A 21,702-nucleotide genomic window follows, 5' to 3' on the forward strand; every position below is an offset into this window, starting at 1 on the left:
AGTTACTAATAGGGCATTATGTAAAAACGTGGATGTGTAACCGTTGTGATTCTGCAATCTGTATTTGGGGTAAAAATGGGAGTTCATAACCCTCTTGAATCTAATGTATGAAATATGATATGTCAAGAGCTTTGTAATGTTTTAAACAACCAAAAAAAAAAAAGAAAAGAAAAAGAAAAGTCTTTACTCTTACAATATGGGAATGAACTATTTTTTGGAGGGTGAGGGCAACCAGGGCTTGATCCCAGGGGTGTAACCAATGAGCCATATCTCTAGCCTTTTTCTTTTTTCTTTTTCTTTCTTACTTTTTTTTTTTTTTTGAGACAGATCTCACTAAATTGTTGAGGATGGCTTTGAACCTGTGATCCTCCTGCCTTGCATCTTGAGTTATGGAGTTACAGATGTACAACACCACACCCAGGAGGAATGTACTATTAAGTAGAAACTTTGTTCCTTGTATTTTGGAAGGCATTCTCCTTAACAAGGTATAGAAATAGCAGAAATTTGCTTAATATTCTATCATTTTTGTAAAACCATTTCAATCTCCAAATAGGAGAATATATTTTGACCTTTACTATTAGTCACTGGTTTTTAAAGGATTTTTATTGTTTTCTTTCATGATGACATTCTTCATTCTGTGAAGGCCAACGACATAAGCAGAAGGTATTAGACTCAGAAAAAACAGGATTCTAACAAATATCAGTCTCTATCCAAATTAACAAAAGTCTTATTCCTCCACAGGGAAAAATGCTATATGTGAATAATTACCATGAGACAAACCAGTTTTTGGTAGAATAAGATGTGAGTTGCTTAGGCCGTGAGCCAGCATCGGTTTTTCACACAGATGCTAATCTAAGCTCTTAAAATTAATTCAGATACTCTTCTAGAATGTGACCCTTTTTGTGTTAATTTAACATATATGTACCCTATTTGAAAAATGGAGAATAAACACTAGTGTTCCCATAGGGGTGAGAATGAAAAGGAAGTGCAAAAGATATCTGATGCATAATGCTGTGTTTGATGTACCAAAAACTGCAGTTTTTCTCAAGCAAGTTCAGTCATAGAACCCTCCATTTTTTTTCAGTATTATAAAAGAATATGTATTAAAGATAGTTCTTTTTGTTTCTCATAAGAGGTTTAGTTGGGCATGTAAAAATAAAGCCATTATTTCAGTATCCTAATATTCATTTGTATTACTGGTAACCTAAAAGCCCAATATGGTTTCAGTGAAAAAGACAATCAGTAGGAAAAGTATCCTCCACAGTATTCTGTGTTAAGAACAATAATTATTTTTCTTTTAGAATTCTAAGGCCAGAGAAATACGAAAATCTATAATGAGTAGTAAACAAAACTGATTTATTATGTCTGGGTAGTACTTGGTGTAGGTGTGTGATGGGAATTCTGCAGTCTTAAGAGGAAATTAAATTCAGAGTGCTTTTGTGAAATTGATTTTTTGTTTTAAGGAGAAATATTTTATTGATACTCACCTGCCACCATCCATCCTCATGTCCAAGGGGCCATCCTTCCGAAGGGAAAAACCTCTTTCAGGAGCATCAAGTTGCATGGAGGAACACCCAAGATCCAAAAGAACTCCATTCAAAGTCCCTGGCTGCACTCCGGCTTTCATTAATAAGTCTTCTGCCTGGCTGAACTGGCCTAGCATAGCTCGGATCTGCTTACTGTAAATAAACCCAGGAGACAGAGAAAATACTCCTATTATATTAAAGTGTTTCTTAAAGAGAGCACATTCTATTATTAGATAATTTAATCAATATGTATTTACTGAGCATCAACCACATGACTAGTGCAATACAAAAAAACATATGGATATGGAAACTATATATCTTGGTTTCAAACACCAGAGCTGATTTAATGTAATCTTATTCTTATAAATAAACACAATTTATTATATACCATTGGGAAGGTATACAATAGCTCATAAATCAGAAATCATAAAAAATTCATAAATTAGAAAAATTCCTTTGTCAATCCAGATTTTTAATTTTAAATAGTTTTAAATCTATTTTAAAATCTATCATATGGGTAGGAAAAAGAAGCACATGCTATTTTATCAAAAGAATTACCTTAATGAATAAGACAGTTAAAATACAATAAATAATAGAACAAGAATCATATAAAGAAAATATGATATATATACACAATGGAATATCACTAAGCCCCCCTCCCACACACAAAAAAGAAATCCTATCATCTTCAACAATATGGATAGAAGTGGAGATCAGTATGTTAAGTTAGTCAGGCACAGACAAGTACTGCATGATAGAACTCATATGTGGGACATAAAATACTTTTCAATATAGTAGAATGGTGCTTATTGGCAATGGAGGAGAGTTGGGTGGAGGGAGGAAATGTGAAAAGGTTGATCAATGGGCACTAAATTATAGATAGGAGCAAGATGTTCTGGTGTGCAGTAGGATGACTATAGGTAGGAATAATGTACTGTACATTGCAAAAAGCAGAAAGAAAAAAATTTGAGAGTTGTCACAATAAAGAAATGATAAATGGTTGAGCAGATAGATATGTTTAATGTGATTTAAACATTGTAATATCCTTTATATATTTATATATATATACTATATATTACATACTATCCCAAAATATGTAAAACTTTATGAGCCCGTTAAACATAAATTTAATTCAAAAAACAGAAATCAGAAAAGGCATGTCACATAAGTTCAATCCAACCATTTTAGTTTTCTTCATCATTTTCCTATAATTTAGGATGGGGTGCTATGCAGCTACACATTGGAGAAATGAAACTATGACTAAAATAAATGATTTCTTGAAGAGGCAGTGTTTTAGATCTCAGCAGAAATTCTGAAGTGATTGGAACATTCAGAATTAACTCAGGCAAGGAGTTAGGATCACCTTGTTGTTAGGCTAATTCTCTTTCCTACACAAAGGGAGATGCTGCCTTCAGGGTTCCTCAGGAGCCCCAGGGCCTCAGGGCAACTGGCATTCATTTTGGAAGGGGAATGAGAAAAAAATAGGGCAGCTCTAAAGATGTCATTCCCCCGAGTGTAAAGGAAGATGGAGTGAGGTTGGATTTCAACAGTGTTGGGAAATTCACACTTATATATTTGCTTACATATTAATGCTGTTTACAGGGAACTTCATAGTTCATTGTTTCATTTTTCTTATATACTGTGATTTTTTAATTTCACTCACCAAATAGATATTGATTATCTTCTGTATGTCAGGGATTATGCTATGTAAAGGATATATAAAGGGTGTATGAAGATTAATAGAGTATGTCTTTTGGAGCTTTGAGCTGAGAGAAGCAAGATGTACAAATAGTTTACAAAACAATCTGAATGAAGCAAATGATAAACAGATGAGCAAATTGCCCTGTTTTTGGAAAATATGAATGCTAATATTAGCATTGGAAACCCTGAAACAATTAAATCTTGCCACTGAAAGGCAACTTACAAGTCATTTATGCCAATAAATTAACAAATATTTGAATCATCCCCCAATCCAATATTACTGCTAAGTAATGGGGAAAGGGAGGAGAAACAGTCTAAATCCCTTTCTTTTCACTACATTGGTGAAGAAGGGATTCCCATTCAAAGACTGTGGAGATGGTTAAAAAGACAATAACGAACACCAGAATTCATAAACTGCATGTATTCACAACCTAGGAGAAGAAGACAAATTATGCCATGTCAGGTCACACAGATTATACTCAACAGAGTGAACAAGCAGGGGCTGTGCTATTAAGAAGTTGGAGTGCCCCCTCGTTCCTACAGGTGGATGTGATTAGTTTGTTTGAACATAGACTGGTAGGGATCTGAACGTGCTAATCAATAACAGGCAGAAATGGTGCCTGATGCTTATAAAAAGAAGGGTTATTTGGCTAGGGAATCTTACCCACAAAAGCATCATTAGAAGGAAATCCTATGGTTAGATCATTTGGGGAAAAATCATTTTACATATATTTAAGAAGTATATAAATATATATAGATATTATTATTATTATAGATGCTGGGGATGTAGCTCAGTGGTAAAGCATGTGTTTAGCATGCAAGACTCTTGAGTTCAATCCCAAGCACCACATCAAAACTCAAAACAAACCATAAAATGAAAAACAAAGAATTCACTATTGTTTTGTGAGTTTTTTCTAGTTGATGTCTGTTTCCTCACTACTTCTTTAACTTCTGTCTCTAGTATTACTCTATGTTAAATAAGTTGAAAACCTATGCCTTTCTCATATCTACTTTTAGCTAGTGTAAGCAATATTTATTGGCTTTCTCTTTGTTGCCAATCTAGTTCAATAGGATCTCAAGATTCATCCTCATATTTTGGGAAAGACTGATCATATCCATGATGGTTTATATGTCTATAGCCCAGAAACTGGGCTATAGTACCCACTTATTTAATCAAACACTAATTTAGGTGTTACTATGGTTAACATCTACAATTAGTCGATTTTAAATAAAAGATACTGCCTTCAAGATGTTTGTTGGGTCTAACCCAATCAATTGAAAAGTCTTACAAGCAAAAACTAAAGTTTCCCAGAGGAAGAAAAAGTTTCTATTTCAAGACTGCAACTTCACCTTACCGAAGAGTTTCCAGCTTGCTGGTTTGCCTTACAGATTTTACATGTTAAGCCACACTGTCATGTGAACAAATTCCTTGAAACAAGTTTCATATCTATATGTTAAAAATATTTTAAATTATAATGTATATGTGTGTACATATGTGTGTACACATGTATACTTATGTATATATGCTTACGTGTGTATGCATACATACATACATACATAGTAGGGGATATATTTATATATCATATTTATATATTTCCTACTAGTTCTGTTTCTCTGGAGAGTCCTGATGGATATAATATCTCAGCTCAAGAAACAGGCTTTTGGCCAGGTGCAGTGGCGCACGCCTATAATCCCAGCAGCTCAGTAGGCTGAGACAGGAGGATCGCAAGTTCAAAGTCAACCTCAGCAAAGGTGAGGCACTAAGCAACTCAGTGAGACCCTGTCTCTAAATAAAATACAAAATAGGGCTGGGAATTTGGCTTGATGGTTGAGTGCCCTTGAGTTCAATCCCTGGTACTAAAAAGAGAGAGAGAGAGAGAGAGAGAGAGAGAAAAATAGGGTTTTGATTAGCTGCCATTATATTCTGTTCAGAGGATGGCATGTGTCACAATTCTGGCCAAAGAGATAAAAGAGATATTTCCTAGAGATTTGGGGAAAGACCATTCCTCTTTCTTCCATTGAACTACTGAAAAGAAAAGTTTTTCTGAATCCCACTAATATAAAAGAAGTACAAAGTGCTGATTATTGCTACTAGGTCAGCAGATTAACAAGGGCATTGGGTTGAGTCTCATCTAAACCCCAACTTGCCTCTGAACTGAATTATATGAGTTGAAAATTACTTTTGGTATTGAAAACAGTTAATTTTTCTTCTTTTTACTTATGACTAAAAAACATCCTAACTGCTATAGATATCATGATTCTCAGTTCTCCTTTTCTTGTATCTTCAGCCAGTCTCCATATAAAAAATCTTTCACCAGGATAGTTGCTCTTTTATGAAGTTGTGCCAGTTTGCTTATATGACTAAGTCTGAATTCTACATAATCAACACAGAATAAATTCTTACTTCCCTTCTTCAACTATTATATTACTAAAGCTCAAAATCAAATAGTTTTGGAATTTATTTCATTGTTGAGCTATACTAACTCTAACTTTTTAGTCTTTTTCACATGCAATGCTGCTATGCCTGTTTCTTCTATTATGTATCTGGCATTTTTGTTAATTGCTTTTTATCTAAGTACAATTTTTGCCATACGTATTTTCCTTTCCTGTTTTTGAGACAGGGTCTCACTAAACTGCTGAGGCTGGCATCATTTGATGCCAGCCTCCCAAGCCATTAAGATTTATTAGTCTGTAGGCACAAAGCAGAGACCATCGCTAGTTTGACCATTTTATTAATCCTCTTCAGCAAGGAATTTAGAGTGAGTCAAAATAGTGGATGAATGCATAGTTTCATTTTAGGAACAATAAGATCAAACATTTGTAAAGTGCTTTTTATAGGCCAGAACTGGTGCTTAGTCCTTTATGCCTACAAACTTATTTCATACTCAAAATAACCCTATGAGGTAGGTGACTGACTCACCTCAGATAAGAAAACAAGTACAGACAGTGAAGTCAAGTCATACAGTTAGTAGGCAGTGAAATCAGAATATAAACTTAGTCCACTCTCGCCCCCGAGTCCATGTTCTTAGTTACTACACAACATTAACATTACCTCTCATATTTCTATTTACTACATTTCAGATCTCCAACTCTTCATTATTACAATCTTGTCCTTATGTATAAATTTATCTTACTTTTCTAGTAAGATAAATTTACTAAATAATTGTTTTTGTTTGCCATTGTTTCATAGACGTAGGTCTGCAGATTCAATTCTCACAAATTTTTGCTGAATAGGGATTATCTACCATGTACTGGATACAAGAATATGAAAATGAATAAGAACATACAATATAAAAGGGCACATCAACAAATATACATAAATGACCTTGGAGATAGTTCACTTTTTTAAAGTAATAGAGGTATAGTGGAAAGGGGGGATGACATAATGAAGACAATAGAACGATTTTAAACTTACACAGACTTTATGGAGGTGTATTAACTAACATATATAAGAATGTCAAGGCATTAAAAGATCTTCAATAATATGACCTTTCTCTTCCTGCTTTAAGCTGTTTTTCTTTCCTCAGATACAGTTTTGTCACTGTGCTGCCAAAGAGAATTGGGAACAATGGTAAGGATTTGTTCCAAATATACCAACTGCACATTGAATATGACCTTTTGACTATGAAGAATTTTCTTTGACCTCTCTCAGGTACCATTATTTTTCTGTATTTCTCTTTCCTCTATACCATGCCTCTGTTATACCAGGAGAATGGTTTACTTTTTAATGTCAATATTTACCATATAAAATTTTTCCATATGTACTTATATTCAAGATATTTTCATTATCATATTGATATGAGCACTGCTAAATATTATTAAATGATACCTTGGTCAGAGTATTTCCATAACTGTAGAGAAGAAATGAAAAGATATATATGCTCTGCATAATTTTCTAAAAATTTCTTGGTACAGCCCATAAATTTCTAAAAATTACTTGGCATAGCCCATAAAATCACAGAAATCTTTTTCATTTTGTTTTTCCAGTCTTATTTCTCCTTCGGCTTCATTATGAATTGATTATATTGCTATACTTTCACGTTCAGTGATCTTTTTTTTCTGTACTGTCTAATCTGACATAAATTTCTTTCAGTGAAATGTTTATTTCAGATAATATCAATACCATCTATGGAAGCTCCATTTTGATCTTTTAAAAAAGTCTTTCACTTTTCCATGTGAATTATACTTCAGTAAAGCTGTTAGCAAGAAAAAAAATCTTATTTTTGTTCCTCTTTTTCCTTATGTTTTCCTTTATATTCTTGATTATCTGGAGCATATTTATAAAAAAGTTTTCTTGTCCTTGTGTACATCACCTCTGTAATTTCTGGTTTGCCATCCTTTCACTGACTTATTTTTTGCATGTCTAGAAATTAATTGATTGAATCATTGACATTTTGAATTCAGTGTTGTCTCATGATAAGTTTTCTGTATCCTTAAAGTGTTAGACTTATGGGTCAATTTTATCTTTTAAAGGACTTTTTTTAATTAAAAATTAAGTTTTAATTTCTTTTAAAGTTAATGTTTACATTGGATTAAACATATCTACTTCCGCAAACATGAAAATATTTTCTTTTAGCTTTCTGAAATGTACATTATCATAGTTTACAGTACTGTCCAACAGCATGCCAGAACTTCTTACTTTTACCTAACTATAACTTAGTATTTACTGACAACATTTCCCTTCCTTCATTCCTCTCTAGGCTCTTTAGCCTCTGGTAATGCTACTTTCAACTTCTATGAAATCAATTATTTTATATTATACATATAAGTGAGATCATGTGGTAGTTTTCTGTCCATGGTTTACTTAAAAAAAGATCTCTATTTCCATTTATGTTGTTGCAAATGACAGCATTTCATTCTTTTTATGGTGAACAGTATTCCATTGTACTTAGTACCATATTTACTTTATCCATTCATCAACTGAAGGACACTTAAGTTGTTTCCATTTCTTGGCTATTAGTGCTATAATAAACATAAGAAGGTAGATGTCTCTTCAACATACTGATTATATTGCCTTTAAATATGTACCCAGTAGGGGACTGCTAGAGCATATGATAGTTCTATTTTTAAGCTTGTGAGGAACCTCCACACAGTTTTCCATAATGGCTTTACAAATTTCCAGTTCCACCAACAGGGGACCAAGGTCTTCCTTTTCTCTACATCCTCACCAACACTTGCTATCTCTTGTCTTTTTAATAAAATTGCCATTGTTACTACAGTGAGGTGATATTTGAGGTGAAGTTTTACTTCATATTTTCAATTTTCTTAAAATCTTTGACAGCACTATCTTTATTAACCATTGTCTTTTGTTATAAGAAATACTTTTAAAAATTAATTTATCATTCATTCACTGTTCACATATTGACTTAAAGTTTATTTTAGAAATGATAAAATACAATTATATTTATATTTCTCAGTACCTTGTAAAAGATTTATTCAGTGGAAAAATCCTTCCCTGTTTTGGAATGATGATTAAGCAGCTCCTAAAAGTTTTGCACTCACTCATATGCACTATGACCATTGTGAGTTTTAAACACAGTTCAGTTTTTACATTGCTCAATTATAAAAACAAATGCCAAAAGGATATCTACTGAACAGAGTCTAAATATTGGTTACTTTTCTAAGCATGTAAGATACAGATAAAACCCCTAATGACTACAAAACTTTTATTATTAGGAGACAATAAAAATCAATACAATCTGAATCTTCTCTATGTATCTACAGGAGTTTAAACTAACAAGATCAATTCTTTCACTGAGAAAAAACTAGAAAGGTTTTTTTTTTATTGTTGGTAGTTCAAAACATTACATCTATTTTGATATATTTCACAGTTTGATTCAAAAGGGTTATGAACTCCCATTTTTACCCCGTATACAGATTGCTGAATCACATCAGTTACATCAATTACATTTCCATTGATTTACATATTTATGATCAATTATTATGATCACCTGCTTAAAAAAAGACAGAAATAAAAGCATCTAAGACTTATTTAGCTCTCTATCTAAAGACCTATTAATTTATAAGTGGAAGGTAAGTGCTAATAAATTGTGCTTCATAGAATATGGGAGACAAATAAGAGAGTTCAGAACCCATCAAGGTGGGCTATGCCACAAAGTGGGATCCTAAATTTCTAAAATAAGACAAAAGTAGTAACAGGGTAGACAAATAAAAAATAGATCATTAAGGTTCTAATCAGTTTAAGCCTTATTGTATTACTAGGATGATATGGTCTTAGATTAATTACGTGTCAGAAACAAGAGTAAATAGAACCTGGAAGAAGATATCTCCCAGATTCTCAAATTAGCTCCATGATTTTTCAAAAACAATGTTATAACGAATATTTAAAAATATCTGATGGATATGGAGGTCAGACCAAATATAATACTCTAGAAATATATATACTAGAATCAGACCTACAGGATATGGAATAGTTATTAGAATGGACTATAAAATAACTAATTAACTTACCCAAGAAAACAAAGAAAGAAATAGATAATTTCAGCCCGGAAATGGGTCTATAGAAAATAGTAAAATGAAAATAAGGTCAAATAGGAAAAAGAAAATGATAATAATTGAAAATAAATTTCAACAAATGGGGTTAAGAACAACTCAGAGGTACTACCATGAGAGCTGAGATCCAGCCAGGTGGCTCACAACAACCCAAATGGAATCCAGGACACTGCAGACACTGCCAGAGCCTAGCCTTTGGCAAAGTACTTCCCCTTCCAACCAGCAGACTACCATGGGAGGTCAAGTCCAGCAGCCTGGATCCACCCACTCCAACTTAAGCAGGTTCCAGACCCAGGATGCAGTAGCATCCATTGAGGGACACTGGTAGAGTCTGGAAACCCAACAGGTACAGACAATCTGCACAGGTATTACAAGAATATAGGGAAGAAACTGTAATATCTCACATCTACACTGCAAGAAAGGAAGACACATAGACAACATGAAAAAATAAGGTAGGAAAGTGCCCCAAACAAACACTTATACATGTTGTGATTACCATAATAAGTTCAAAGGAAGAATTAATGTATAAAAAATACACAAGAGAAGGAGAAAATAAAATAATTAACAAAAAAACAATAAAGAAAAGAAAATGGAACATAGAACAAGTTAGACAAAAAATAAACAGGAGTATGGTAGGAGATTTAAACCCAAGCATATCAATAATTCTATTAAATATCACTGGACTAAATATTCTAATTAAAAGACCGGTAGTATTATATTTGATTTTAAAAGTCCAACAATCAGCTGCTTTTATAAATGACAAAATTAAACATTAGGACATAAAAAAGTTAAATGTGAGATACAAAAAAAATGCCATACAAACACGAAACAAAAATAGATGGTATAGTGTTAACAAAATATACTCTAAAACGGAAAACATTACTAAATGTGAAAAGAATATTATCAAGACAAAAGCATGACATGTCAATTATACATGCGCACCTACCTAAATAGTTTCAAAGTATGTAAACAAAAGCTGATAGAAGCAAATGCAGATAGACAAACACAAAAATTGTAGATTTTTAAATGTTTCTCAATATAGACAGAATAATCAGAAAATATTTGAAACACAATTAACAAGTTTCATGTAACTGACATATAAACAAAACTCCATATTTCATGGTTGATGATAATGTCTTCTGTTGAGCCTTTTGTTGATTCCTTTGGCACTCTATACATGCTACTTTGTAATGTGATCTATCTTTTATATATGAATACTACTATCTCTGTAGGTAAAGCATTAATCTCTTAACGGTCCTATGGACAATTATATACTGTTTTTTGGCTATTTGTTTTGTGTCTTCAGCACTGAAATGATTTTTTTGATGAAGGTGGTAATAAATCAAAAAACAATTTAAAAAGTCATCAAAGAGTACTTAATAATAGCCAATTCAACATCTTTTTTCATCACCTATCTGAATATGATCAAAGTATTAAGAAAGAGATGTAATACAAAGAGTATACTTATGTGTACTTTAGAGAGGCAAATAAATGCAGTGTACATAAGGTTTATTGAATATAATTGTTATAAGGGCATAGTTTTAGACAGTTATCTTTCCTATTTCTTAAAGAATCTTTAACGAGCCATCTTACAACAGACAACCGGAGTATGTTTTAAATATTTTTCTTCATGATATCTTGCTACCTACAATATCGTGGAAAAGCTTAAGTATACTCAAAGGAAAAAATGCTAGTATGTTGTAGTAACAAAGAAATAAAATAATAAAATAAAAGCCAAGAAATTAGTTAAGATTAATTTATACAATGAAGAAGAAAACTTTGAAGTGTTTTAAAATGAAGAATGACATTACAATCATAATATTATTCAAACAAAATTCCTTTTGGAGAATTGCTTTTACTCTTCTAGGAATTTTTTTCCCAGTACAAATACATTTAATTTAATATGTACAAAGATTTAATTATGCACAGAATGGTTTTCTCTAAGTAATGACTGTTATGTAGCATTTACAACATGGCCTTTAAACAGCTCCTTCTATGATTTCTAACATATCTGGCTTCTGTATGCTAGATAATTTTGCTCCTATAATACCACATCCTTATCTATTGTTTTAGAAAGTTCAGTGTGATAATTAGAATAAGAAGTGACCATCTCTCTGAGGCATCACTTTCTAATATATTCTGAATTTAAGAACTGGGATATTGGGGCTGGGGATGTGGCTCCAGCGGCAGCACGCTGGCCTGGCATGTGTGCGGCCCGGGTTGGATCCTCAGCAAACATAAAAACAAAGATGTTGTGTCCGCCGAAAACTAAAATAAATAAATAAATAAATAAATAAATATTTTTTTTAAAAGAACTGAGATAAATTTAACCTTTAAATAATGATCACCATGCATATACTCTGTCAAAATACCCTACTTTTGTGGCTTGGATATGAGGTATTCCCCCCAGAAAGCTCCTGTGTTAATACCAAGAGAAAAAAAAATGGTTAGATTAGGAGAACTACAATTTCATCAGTGGATTAATTCATTTGATGGGTTAATAAATTGATGAATTGCTGGATAGTTATTGTAGGTAGATGGAGTATAGCTGGAGCAAATGGGTCACTGGGGTTGTGCACGGGGTGGGGGACCTTATATATTTTGTCCCTGGTTCCTTCCAGTCTCTGTTTCCTGGCTGCAATAAAGTGAGTACATTTCCTCTACCATGCCCTTCCTCCATGATATTCTGCCTCCGCTGGGAAGCCAAAGCAATGGAGACAGCCAATTATGGACTAAGACCATGAAACTGAGAGCCTACAATAAATGTTTCCTCTCTATGTTTTTCTTATCAGGTATTTTGGTCACAATGATGAACAGCTTACTAATACATCCACTAATTCTATTAATCAGAAAATTTTTAAATATCACAACTTAAAACATCAATAGTCTTGAATGCTTAGCAACATTGAAGCAGAATGTTTGGATGGTCTACAGAATTCATGTTTAAAGAAGTCAGGTGATTTAATCTAGCTGTCTCTAAGGATGAATATCAAAAGCACATGAACAATGTTTACAAGTTATATATATTTTTTGACCCACTCAAGGAATCAACATCAAGACAAAATCAGTTGCATTTTGGAGATTTTCCCGAGGAGTTCTCATTCTTCTTTAAGAAACAAAGGTTGGTAAACTCTTGAGACTGATGACACCTTCTATATATTAAATATGCAACAATGGACATGATGAAAATGAGTAGGAAATATCAAACACTTACTATTATGGTAAAGGAAAATGGTTGTCATATAGCACAAAGGATAGCAGATGCTAGGAACCCTGAAGCTTGGTAAGTAGATATAAGTGCCACCCCCCAACCCAGAGAGAAGACAGAAACTCTATTTACATCAATTAGACCTTACTTCTACTATGCCAATTTTATATGACCAGTTCCTCTACCCTAGTATCTCCTAATGGGTAGACTTTTAAAATGGCATCAAACATTCAATTTAAACAAAGAAAAAAAAAATCATTACATATAATCAAGTATCTAAATATGAAAGGAAGACGCATAATAGAAATTCAATGATTTTCAAATAAAGAGACCAGCCATAAACTCAATTATAGCCCACTGAATCTGGGGTTTCAATTTTAATTTATATTTTTTACTCCATTCTATGTATATATTCTTTTCACAAAAATGTTTATTTGTTAAAAAGTCAAATTGATGCTCTACAAAAACACACATTTATCCTATAGTTTTGAATACTTACTGGTCATGCTGCTGTCAACTACTAAAAATATTGAAATGATACATTCAGGGAAGGAAAAGAAAGTAAGCAAAACTTATTCTGTCGGTGGTTCTAATTAACTTCAAAATTTGGTGTGGTTATTACATAAGATTGGAAGAATATTAGAGCAAATAGTTAATGGTTTTAGTCTAAAGAAAAAAATAAACTTTTTGCCTGTGGTTGAGGGGAGAGTTCATTAAAATTTAAAATTGGTAGTGTGAGTTTTAGTGGATTGTCATTTCTTTTTTTAAGTTCAGTAGGCATAAGTAAAATTCAATCCCTCTGTAAATGCAAATTAATGAACAAGGTATGTTTCAGAAGAAAATTTGTATTATCCATAGTATTTTCCAGTGACTTCTCTCTGAAAGGGAATTTCTTCATATGCTGAGTTTTAGTCCCATGACCACTGCATATCTTTTCTCATTTTAAAAGATTATACAAGTGGACATATATATGAAATAGTCTGCCAGGAGACACATGAATTTAGTTTATTATATAAATTTTAATTGCCATTATTTTACAAAGAGAGATTGGGTGATTAGATTCAAACCTGAAAGTGCAATACAAGGATAACGCTTAAGATTTCATATGTTTTGTTGGGTTAATGTTGCCTGATATACCATTGCTTTATGGCCTATAAGATTTAATTCCTATGGTATTAAATCATAAAATAATTTTAGATGTAGTCCAGTATACTGAAATTTATATCTTTAATTAATTTAGTAACATTAATAAGAACACAGCACACAAATAATGAAAAAAGAATTGAAATAGTTGACTACTGTGATTTTTAGGTAGATTTTATTATTCAAAGATTACCAACTACAGGTACAAAATATATTGTTAGTCAAAATATTCTATTTTGTAAAATTAAATAAATTATTCAGAAATTTGGAGGCTATTGCAAGATCATGTGTATAAACCTGGAGGCTGTGTGTTGTCGTATTAAAATACCACTGATTGGCCATGATAGATTTAATCAACTTTATATAATTTCTAAATCAAATCCTATATTGCATAGCAGAAAGTAAAGCCTTTCATAGCACTGTAAATATGAAAATGATTTTATTTAAAAATTATTATCTAAGAACATATTTTCTTTCAGGAAATCCCACAGGAAGGTTCCTTATAATTCTAATGCAGTCAGAAAATTAAAAGAATAATTCAGCCGGACATAGTGGTGCATGCCTGTAATCCCAGCATCTCCAGTGGGATGTACCAAAAATAAAAATTAAAACCAAAACAAAATAATTCACCCATATTTTTAGGTTTAAATTTTGAAATCATATTCTTTTCGATACAGATAAAATGCTTTGGAGATTTTTAAGAAAATCAGCAAATCATTCTGTTGCAGACATTTTCTGTATATTTCTGTCTCAGGTACTATGCATTAGATACTAGGTAACAAAGTAAAACATATTGCCTATTACCAAAGAGCTCACGGTAAATAATACCAGTAAACAACTTTATGATATACAGAATGCTTTGCGACTTTCAATACAATCCCATAAATTATATAAAGTAGACATTTTAATCTCTCAAATGGCAATTATAGAAACTTGGGTTCAGAGAATATTTTTCTTAATTATTTTTCTATCAAGTCATGTAGCATACTTAATAGAGAACAGAATGAATGCTCAATAAATATTTGATAATGAGAGAATAAAACAACTGCTCAAGGTCACAAAGTCAATAATAGAAGGCTAAGAATTAAACTCAGGTGTAAGTTAATTTCAAGACCAAGATGTCAAATAATTACTGTGGACAGCTTTAGAGGGTTGATTCAGGGCATATGTTTGTACCTCTGTGATGAATCTGATTCAACAACTTCTTATTATAGTAATTCTTGAACTATGTATATATTTATTTTTAAAAGTGAAGTAGCATGCTAGGAGAAAAAGTCTATTCACTGCTCTCATTTTAGTATCGTCTAGGAGGACAGAGGACAGTAAAGAAACTACTGAGGAATCTGAAAAGGAATTACAGAGATCTACCATCTACATTACCAAAGGTGATGGTTAAGGTCACTGGCAGTTATGAGACAGAAATCATATGCCTGATGACAAATCTTATTGTGTGCTTAAGAACTAGAACAATCTAAATATCATTCTTGAGTTAGAATTTACCAGGTTAGCCTTATACCAGCACAAATAGGTTTCTTAAAGGGACCACAAGCCTCAGCTTAAAAAAACAACATCTAAAATAACATGATTTTCAACAAGTACTCAAAGGAATTAATTCAAATTTTGGTGTCAATTATTTAGGTTATTTCATTTTTGTTTGAATGATTTAGAAATGATACTTATTGAAAGACAACTGAGGGATCTCTTGGTAGGTGTCAAAATCTGAAAAAATTATATTTTACTAGATAAATTTTTCCTGTAGGTGGGCCTACTTAAGTGTTATAAAATGCCAGGACTTGACTTAATCTCTAAAATACCAGGAACATTTAAATGATTGTTAGATGTTAATAGAAAAAATTTATTGAAACTTTACCATGTGACATGTAGTATTTTAAGCATTTTCCTTATATTAAAACATGATTTTCAAAGATTCTTATGAATTAAGTAGTATTTCCTCATTTTACAAATGGGATTACTAATGCCAGAGGACTTATGAGATTTCTTGCAGAATACATGGCTACCAAATAGTTGAACTGGGATGCTAGCTAAGGCAGTCTGTGCTATTAAGCATTATATCATATTGCTCCTGTAGATAAGAGTTCTCAAGTCCAATGGTACAAATGACAGCTACCATTGGCATCATCATTCACTGAGTAGCACATGTTGACCTAAGGGGTTGTTCTTTAATATTTCATTTACATCTTAAAAAACCAATAATCTTTGAGGTAGTTAATACTACACCTATTTTACACATAGGGAAACTGACTTAGAATGTTGAAATAATCTGTCCACTCTCACAGGTATGCAGGCTGAGAGTCTAACCCTGTTTTCAACACCTCTATTTTTAGAACACCTTGGTCGTGGCTCAGTGGTAGAACGTTTTCCTTGCCTGTGTAAGGCACTAGCACCACATAAATACAAATAAAATAAAGGTATTGTATCCATCTACAATGAAAAAGTATATGTATATATATATATGAAAAACATTGCAATATTATGAAGTATACAGGAATACATATACACACAGAAATATATATATATACACACACACACACACACACACACACTACTTCTGAGGCTGGAACTCATCCTGTATATTTTGCTTAAAAAAACTTATTTTTTAAAATATATTTCTTCTTTAGTTATACACAATACCTTTATTTTGTTTATTTATTTTTATGTGGTGCTGAGGATCCAACCCAGGGCCTTGCACATGCTAGGCGAGTGCTTTACTGCTGAGCCACAACCCCAGCCCCTTCAAAAGACTTTTGAAAACAAATAATCCAGTCAATAAGTGGGCCAGGGACCTGAACAGACACTTCACAGAAGAGGATATACAATCAATCAACAAACATATGAAAAAATATTCAACAACTCTAGCAATTAGAGAAGTGCAAATCAAAACTACTTTAAGATTTCACATCACTGCAGTCAGAATGGCAGCTATTAAGAATACAAACATCAGTAAGTGCTGGCAAGGATGTGGGGAAAAGGGCACACTCTTACATTGCTGGTGGGACTGTAAATTGGTGCAGCCAATCTGGAAACCAGTACGGAGAATCCTTGGAAAACTGGGAATGGAACCACCATTTGACCCAGCTATCCCACTCCTCAATTTATACCCAAAAGACTTAAAAACAGCATACTACAGGGACATAACCACATCAATGTTTATAGCAGCACGATTCACAATAGCTAAACTGTGGAACCAACCTAGATGCACTTCAGTAGATGAATGGATAAAGAAACTGTAGTATTTATACACAACGGAATATTACTCAGCATTAAAAGAGAATAAAATCATGGCATTTGCAGATAAATGAATGGAGTTGGAGAATATAATGCTAAGTGAAGTAAGCCAATCCCAAAAAAACAAATGTTGAAAGTTTTCTCTGATATAAGGAGGCTGATTCATAATGAATAGATTAACTTTAGATAAGGCAAAGGAGATGGAGGGGAAGGAGCGGGGATGGGGGTAGGAAAGATGGTGGAATGAGACAGACATCCTTAGCATAAGTATGTGTATGAAAACATAAATAGTGTGACTCTATTTTGTGTTCACCCACAGACATGAAGAATTGTGGTCTATTTATGTCATACGAATTGAATTGCATTCTGCTGTCATATATAACTAGTTAGAATAAATAAAATTTAAAAATCTAAAGAAAAAAAAGACTTTTGATTGGGGCCTCTTTACAGGGAGAAAAGAAAAGATGGAATTGGAAAAAATTTAATATGCAGAATTATTTATCTTTACAGAGTTTTCCTAGTAAATCTATATCAAATATTAATTAGTCATTCCACACTGAATACATATTTGTATATGAACAACATGTGGTAAATGATAAATATATACATTTTTGCTCAGCTAAAAATAGATAAAAGGATGTTGAAATACAAAAAATATGCAGGTATGAGAAATGATTATCAGATGTCTTCTGACTTAAAAAGTATATAAATTTGAATGCCTAAAGAAAAACAATACATTCAGTAATGTGTGAAAAATAATAAATAGATAATGCATTAAAATAATAGTAGTAATATTATTGAATTTAAAGTTTTATCCTGGAATTTGAGAGTATTAATTTTATCTCCTTAAGTGCAGGTATTTCCTTAGTTGACAGGACCAAGTTATTTTATGAAGGTCTGTTGATATCTTTACATAGGGTTTAAGAGCAGCTAGGTTACTAAACAAAAAAATTGAAAAATATTTTCTTCTTTTTAATTCCAAATGGTGGTTTCTTCAGATCCGATTTGAAATGCTTTGGCAGAGATCAGTAAGTGAATTGGATCTATGCTTGCTCAGGAGTCAAGGGACTTAAACTCCAAATACGGATGCACAGCACATATTTCAGTAGTTTCAGGATGGACTGGAGGTGGAAGAAGGAAGGAGGGAAGGATATTCATAGTTAAACAAGAGGAAAATTGGTCTGCAAATGATTATACTATATTTGTAGAAACAGTATTTTTCCTATCATATTCAAAGAGTCTAGTGGTGGTGGTAAGCAAATAAAATGCTAAGAGGTCCTTTTTAAAAGAATAGTAACAGCAATAACAGCAAGAAACACTGTGGTACAATGAAGTTAATCAGCATCCATATTCACAGCACTAAACAACACTGATATGCAGTTAATTATCCTCTATAAAACAGTAATCGGAATTGATGCTAAGAACAATAAATACTCAGCTGTTGAGAAGAAACTTTAAGTTTCATTGTATATAAGTTCAAGAATATATATACATACATAAACACACTTAAATATATTACTATCTTCAGGATATGAAGTATGCTAATAGTCTATATACACACATGTATATCTGTGTTATATATATTTTAGTTCTGAGAGGAAGAGAAATCTAATTGGTCAAAATCACTCATAAAATTTTAACCATGTTTCTGCAAAACACAGTAGTGCCAAAGGGTAATGCATTGCTAATGGTTTCCAGTAGAATAAATAGCTACTCTGACGTCAAAACTTTGTTACACTCCAATAACTGGCTCACTTGGGGTTTCAGGTACAGCAAGTTACATGTCAGTTTTAAATAAAGTTATAAAAATAGAATGCTTGGTGAACCATATTGTCACCATGCAACCTGATACAATGTGATTTATATCCACTAAAACATTAACAAAGGTGATAGATTATAACACAATAGGATCTGGTGGTTGAGGATGCCCATGTTCTTAAATTTAAAATGAAAAAAAAAATAGCATATTTTACTCTATCTAGTGGAATACAACTGAGTTATAAACAGTGTCAAATTAGTAATATTTACATATTCCAAAGACAAATGTTTCTTACAGTGTAAAATCTCTCTGGATAGGCATAATAATAATATTTTAAAAATGGGAATGGAACTGGAAGAAATCATATGACTACACAATGCACAGATGGGTTATTAGTTCATATAGGAATATCAGGAATTTAAATTAGAATAATACTTGTGCTACATTATCCTAGATTTAAGCTTGAAAAATCCATGAAAGATGTACTCCAATTATATGTTATGTTTAATAATGAAAAGATACTAATTGACATAGTTTCATCTTAAAGAGAGTGCAAATGAGATCTTATAAGACTTGAACAACCCATCAAACAAAATGTATAAACAAAATAATAATATTTTCTATCCCAGTGTGCTGCTATGGACTATATAGAGGATATATCTGGATAGGGAAGAGGGGAAAATAAAATTCCTAATTATTTCAGCAATGACATACACATAAACACATTAAAATAAGATGATAAATACATATATACATTACTGATGAATACAGGAGTTTCTATGTAACACTATATAGTATTATTCAATTATAATTTCTATGCAAAATTAGACAATATTTTATTTTAATAGACATTTATATAAAATGCTTAAACCTTAAAATACATACAAATCCATTCACATTTATGCATTATTCTATTCTACTGTTTTCATATGTAAGGAGACAAGGAGCAGAAGATTTAGACATATAAATCTCAGTTCCACCATTTACCAGATATTGACTTTAGCCAAGTAACAAGAACCTCTATGAGTATTACATCTGCAACTGTACATGTAGAGATGACAATGAAACAAAATAATGTATGTAGAGTTTCTAGAAGAGTGTCCATCATATGCAATGTCTCAGGTCCTGTTCTAGGTTACCAAGAATTTTCAGCAAACAAAACAAAGAGATTTTCCTTCATGAATCGGATATTTTATTGAAGCTAGGAAATTAAAATAAACACCATAAATAAATAAATCATAGAGTTTGTGTAACATCAAAAATAATGCAAAGTGGAGAAAAGTAAGATCAGAAGTGCTGGTATTATTTTCATAAAATGGTCAGGAAGTCTCCACTGAGAAGGTGATATCTGACCAAAGTTTTGAAAGGGGGAGAGGGGTGAGGAAAGAAGATTCCAGGCAGAAGAAATAGGTGGTGCAATGGCCTTAATTTAGAGGCATGCTTGGCAAATTTGAGGACTAACAAAGAAGCCAGAGACCACAGTGAATTGATCAAAGGGTAAAGAAATAATGAAGAGGCTGGACATGGTAGGGTCTGGGAACCCACTTTAAGTTCTTCATCTTCTGTAAAGTAATAACCACCACAGAATTTTTAGCAAAGGAACGACATAACCTGACAGGTCCTAAAAGGATCATTCATGGTCTTTAAGTTGAGAATAAATTAAGGACACAAGGCTGGGTAAGAGATGGTACTTAGGATTACAGTGGTACCAGTGGAGGTGGTGCAATCTATGTACTTATATTTTGAAGACAAAGGCAATATAGTTTTTATATAGATCATATATATAAATATATATATGCATTATATATGTGACTATATGATCATTGAACAGGTCAGTGAGGGAAAGCTTTTGGAAGTCATGTCTTAACAAATTAAAAGCAGAAGGAATTAAAAATAACCTCGTAAAAAAGGAAAATTGAATATAAGAATTGAAGTAATCAAGAACATTAAAAATATTAGGGCTAGGAAAACATCACAGTGAATCTCACCATTATGTACACCCATAAGAATGAAATCTTAACTAGAATCAGATTCTTGTATAATTATATCAAAATTGATTCTACTGTAATATATAACTAAAATGAACAAATAAATAAATTTTAAAAATTATATTAGGGCTAGAATTAAAGCTCAATGGAAAACTCTTGCTTCGCATGTGTGAAGTTCTAGGTTTAATCCCCAGCACTGCAAAACACTAAACAAATAAAATTCAAATCTAAAGATCTTTAAGAAATTGAATATCATTTTCCTCTTTGTGGATAATTTTGAATCTTCATGTATGGGAGATCAGGAACACTGAAATTTTGGTAACTCTCTTTTCACAATGATAGCAAGTATAGAGCCCAGAAACTAAATACAATCACAATGCTTATCTGGATGAGAAGGTTTGGGCTGCTATACAGATACTGGGAGTAATACTGTTATGGCTGATAAAGATAATATATCCTATAACTCAGTATTTTCATAACAAGAGGTTATTTACCCTCTTGCCATATTAAAGAATATGGCAAGTAGGATCTAGAAACTTTGATAACCACAGAAGTAGGAAGACCAATTTTTGGTTTCTTATCTCAATTATTTTGATTTCTGGGAATGCCATGTCTTAA

At 32.3% G+C, this 21,702-nt stretch overlaps 1 protein-coding gene across 2 annotated transcripts in view; it reads right to left on the minus strand.

Annotated features, from left to right (window-relative positions):
* Positions 1-21,702, minus strand: part of Mettl15 (methyltransferase 15, mitochondrial 12S rRNA N4-cytidine) — a 224,093-nt gene that overhangs the window by 53,997 nt on the left and 148,394 nt on the right. For both annotated transcript variants that reach the window (XM_077797497.1, XM_077797498.1), the window contains exon 5: positions 1,488-1,679. In XM_077797497.1, the coding sequence (XP_077653623.1) occupies positions 1,488-1,679 (192 nt within the window). The remainder of the gene's footprint in view (positions 1-1,487; positions 1,680-21,702) is intronic.

This window comes from Urocitellus parryii, chromosome 4, assembly GCF_045843805.1.
Source record: "Urocitellus parryii isolate mUroPar1 chromosome 4, mUroPar1.hap1, whole genome shotgun sequence".
In the NCBI taxonomy this organism is placed as follows: Eukaryota; Metazoa; Chordata; class Mammalia; order Rodentia; family Sciuridae; genus Urocitellus; species Urocitellus parryii.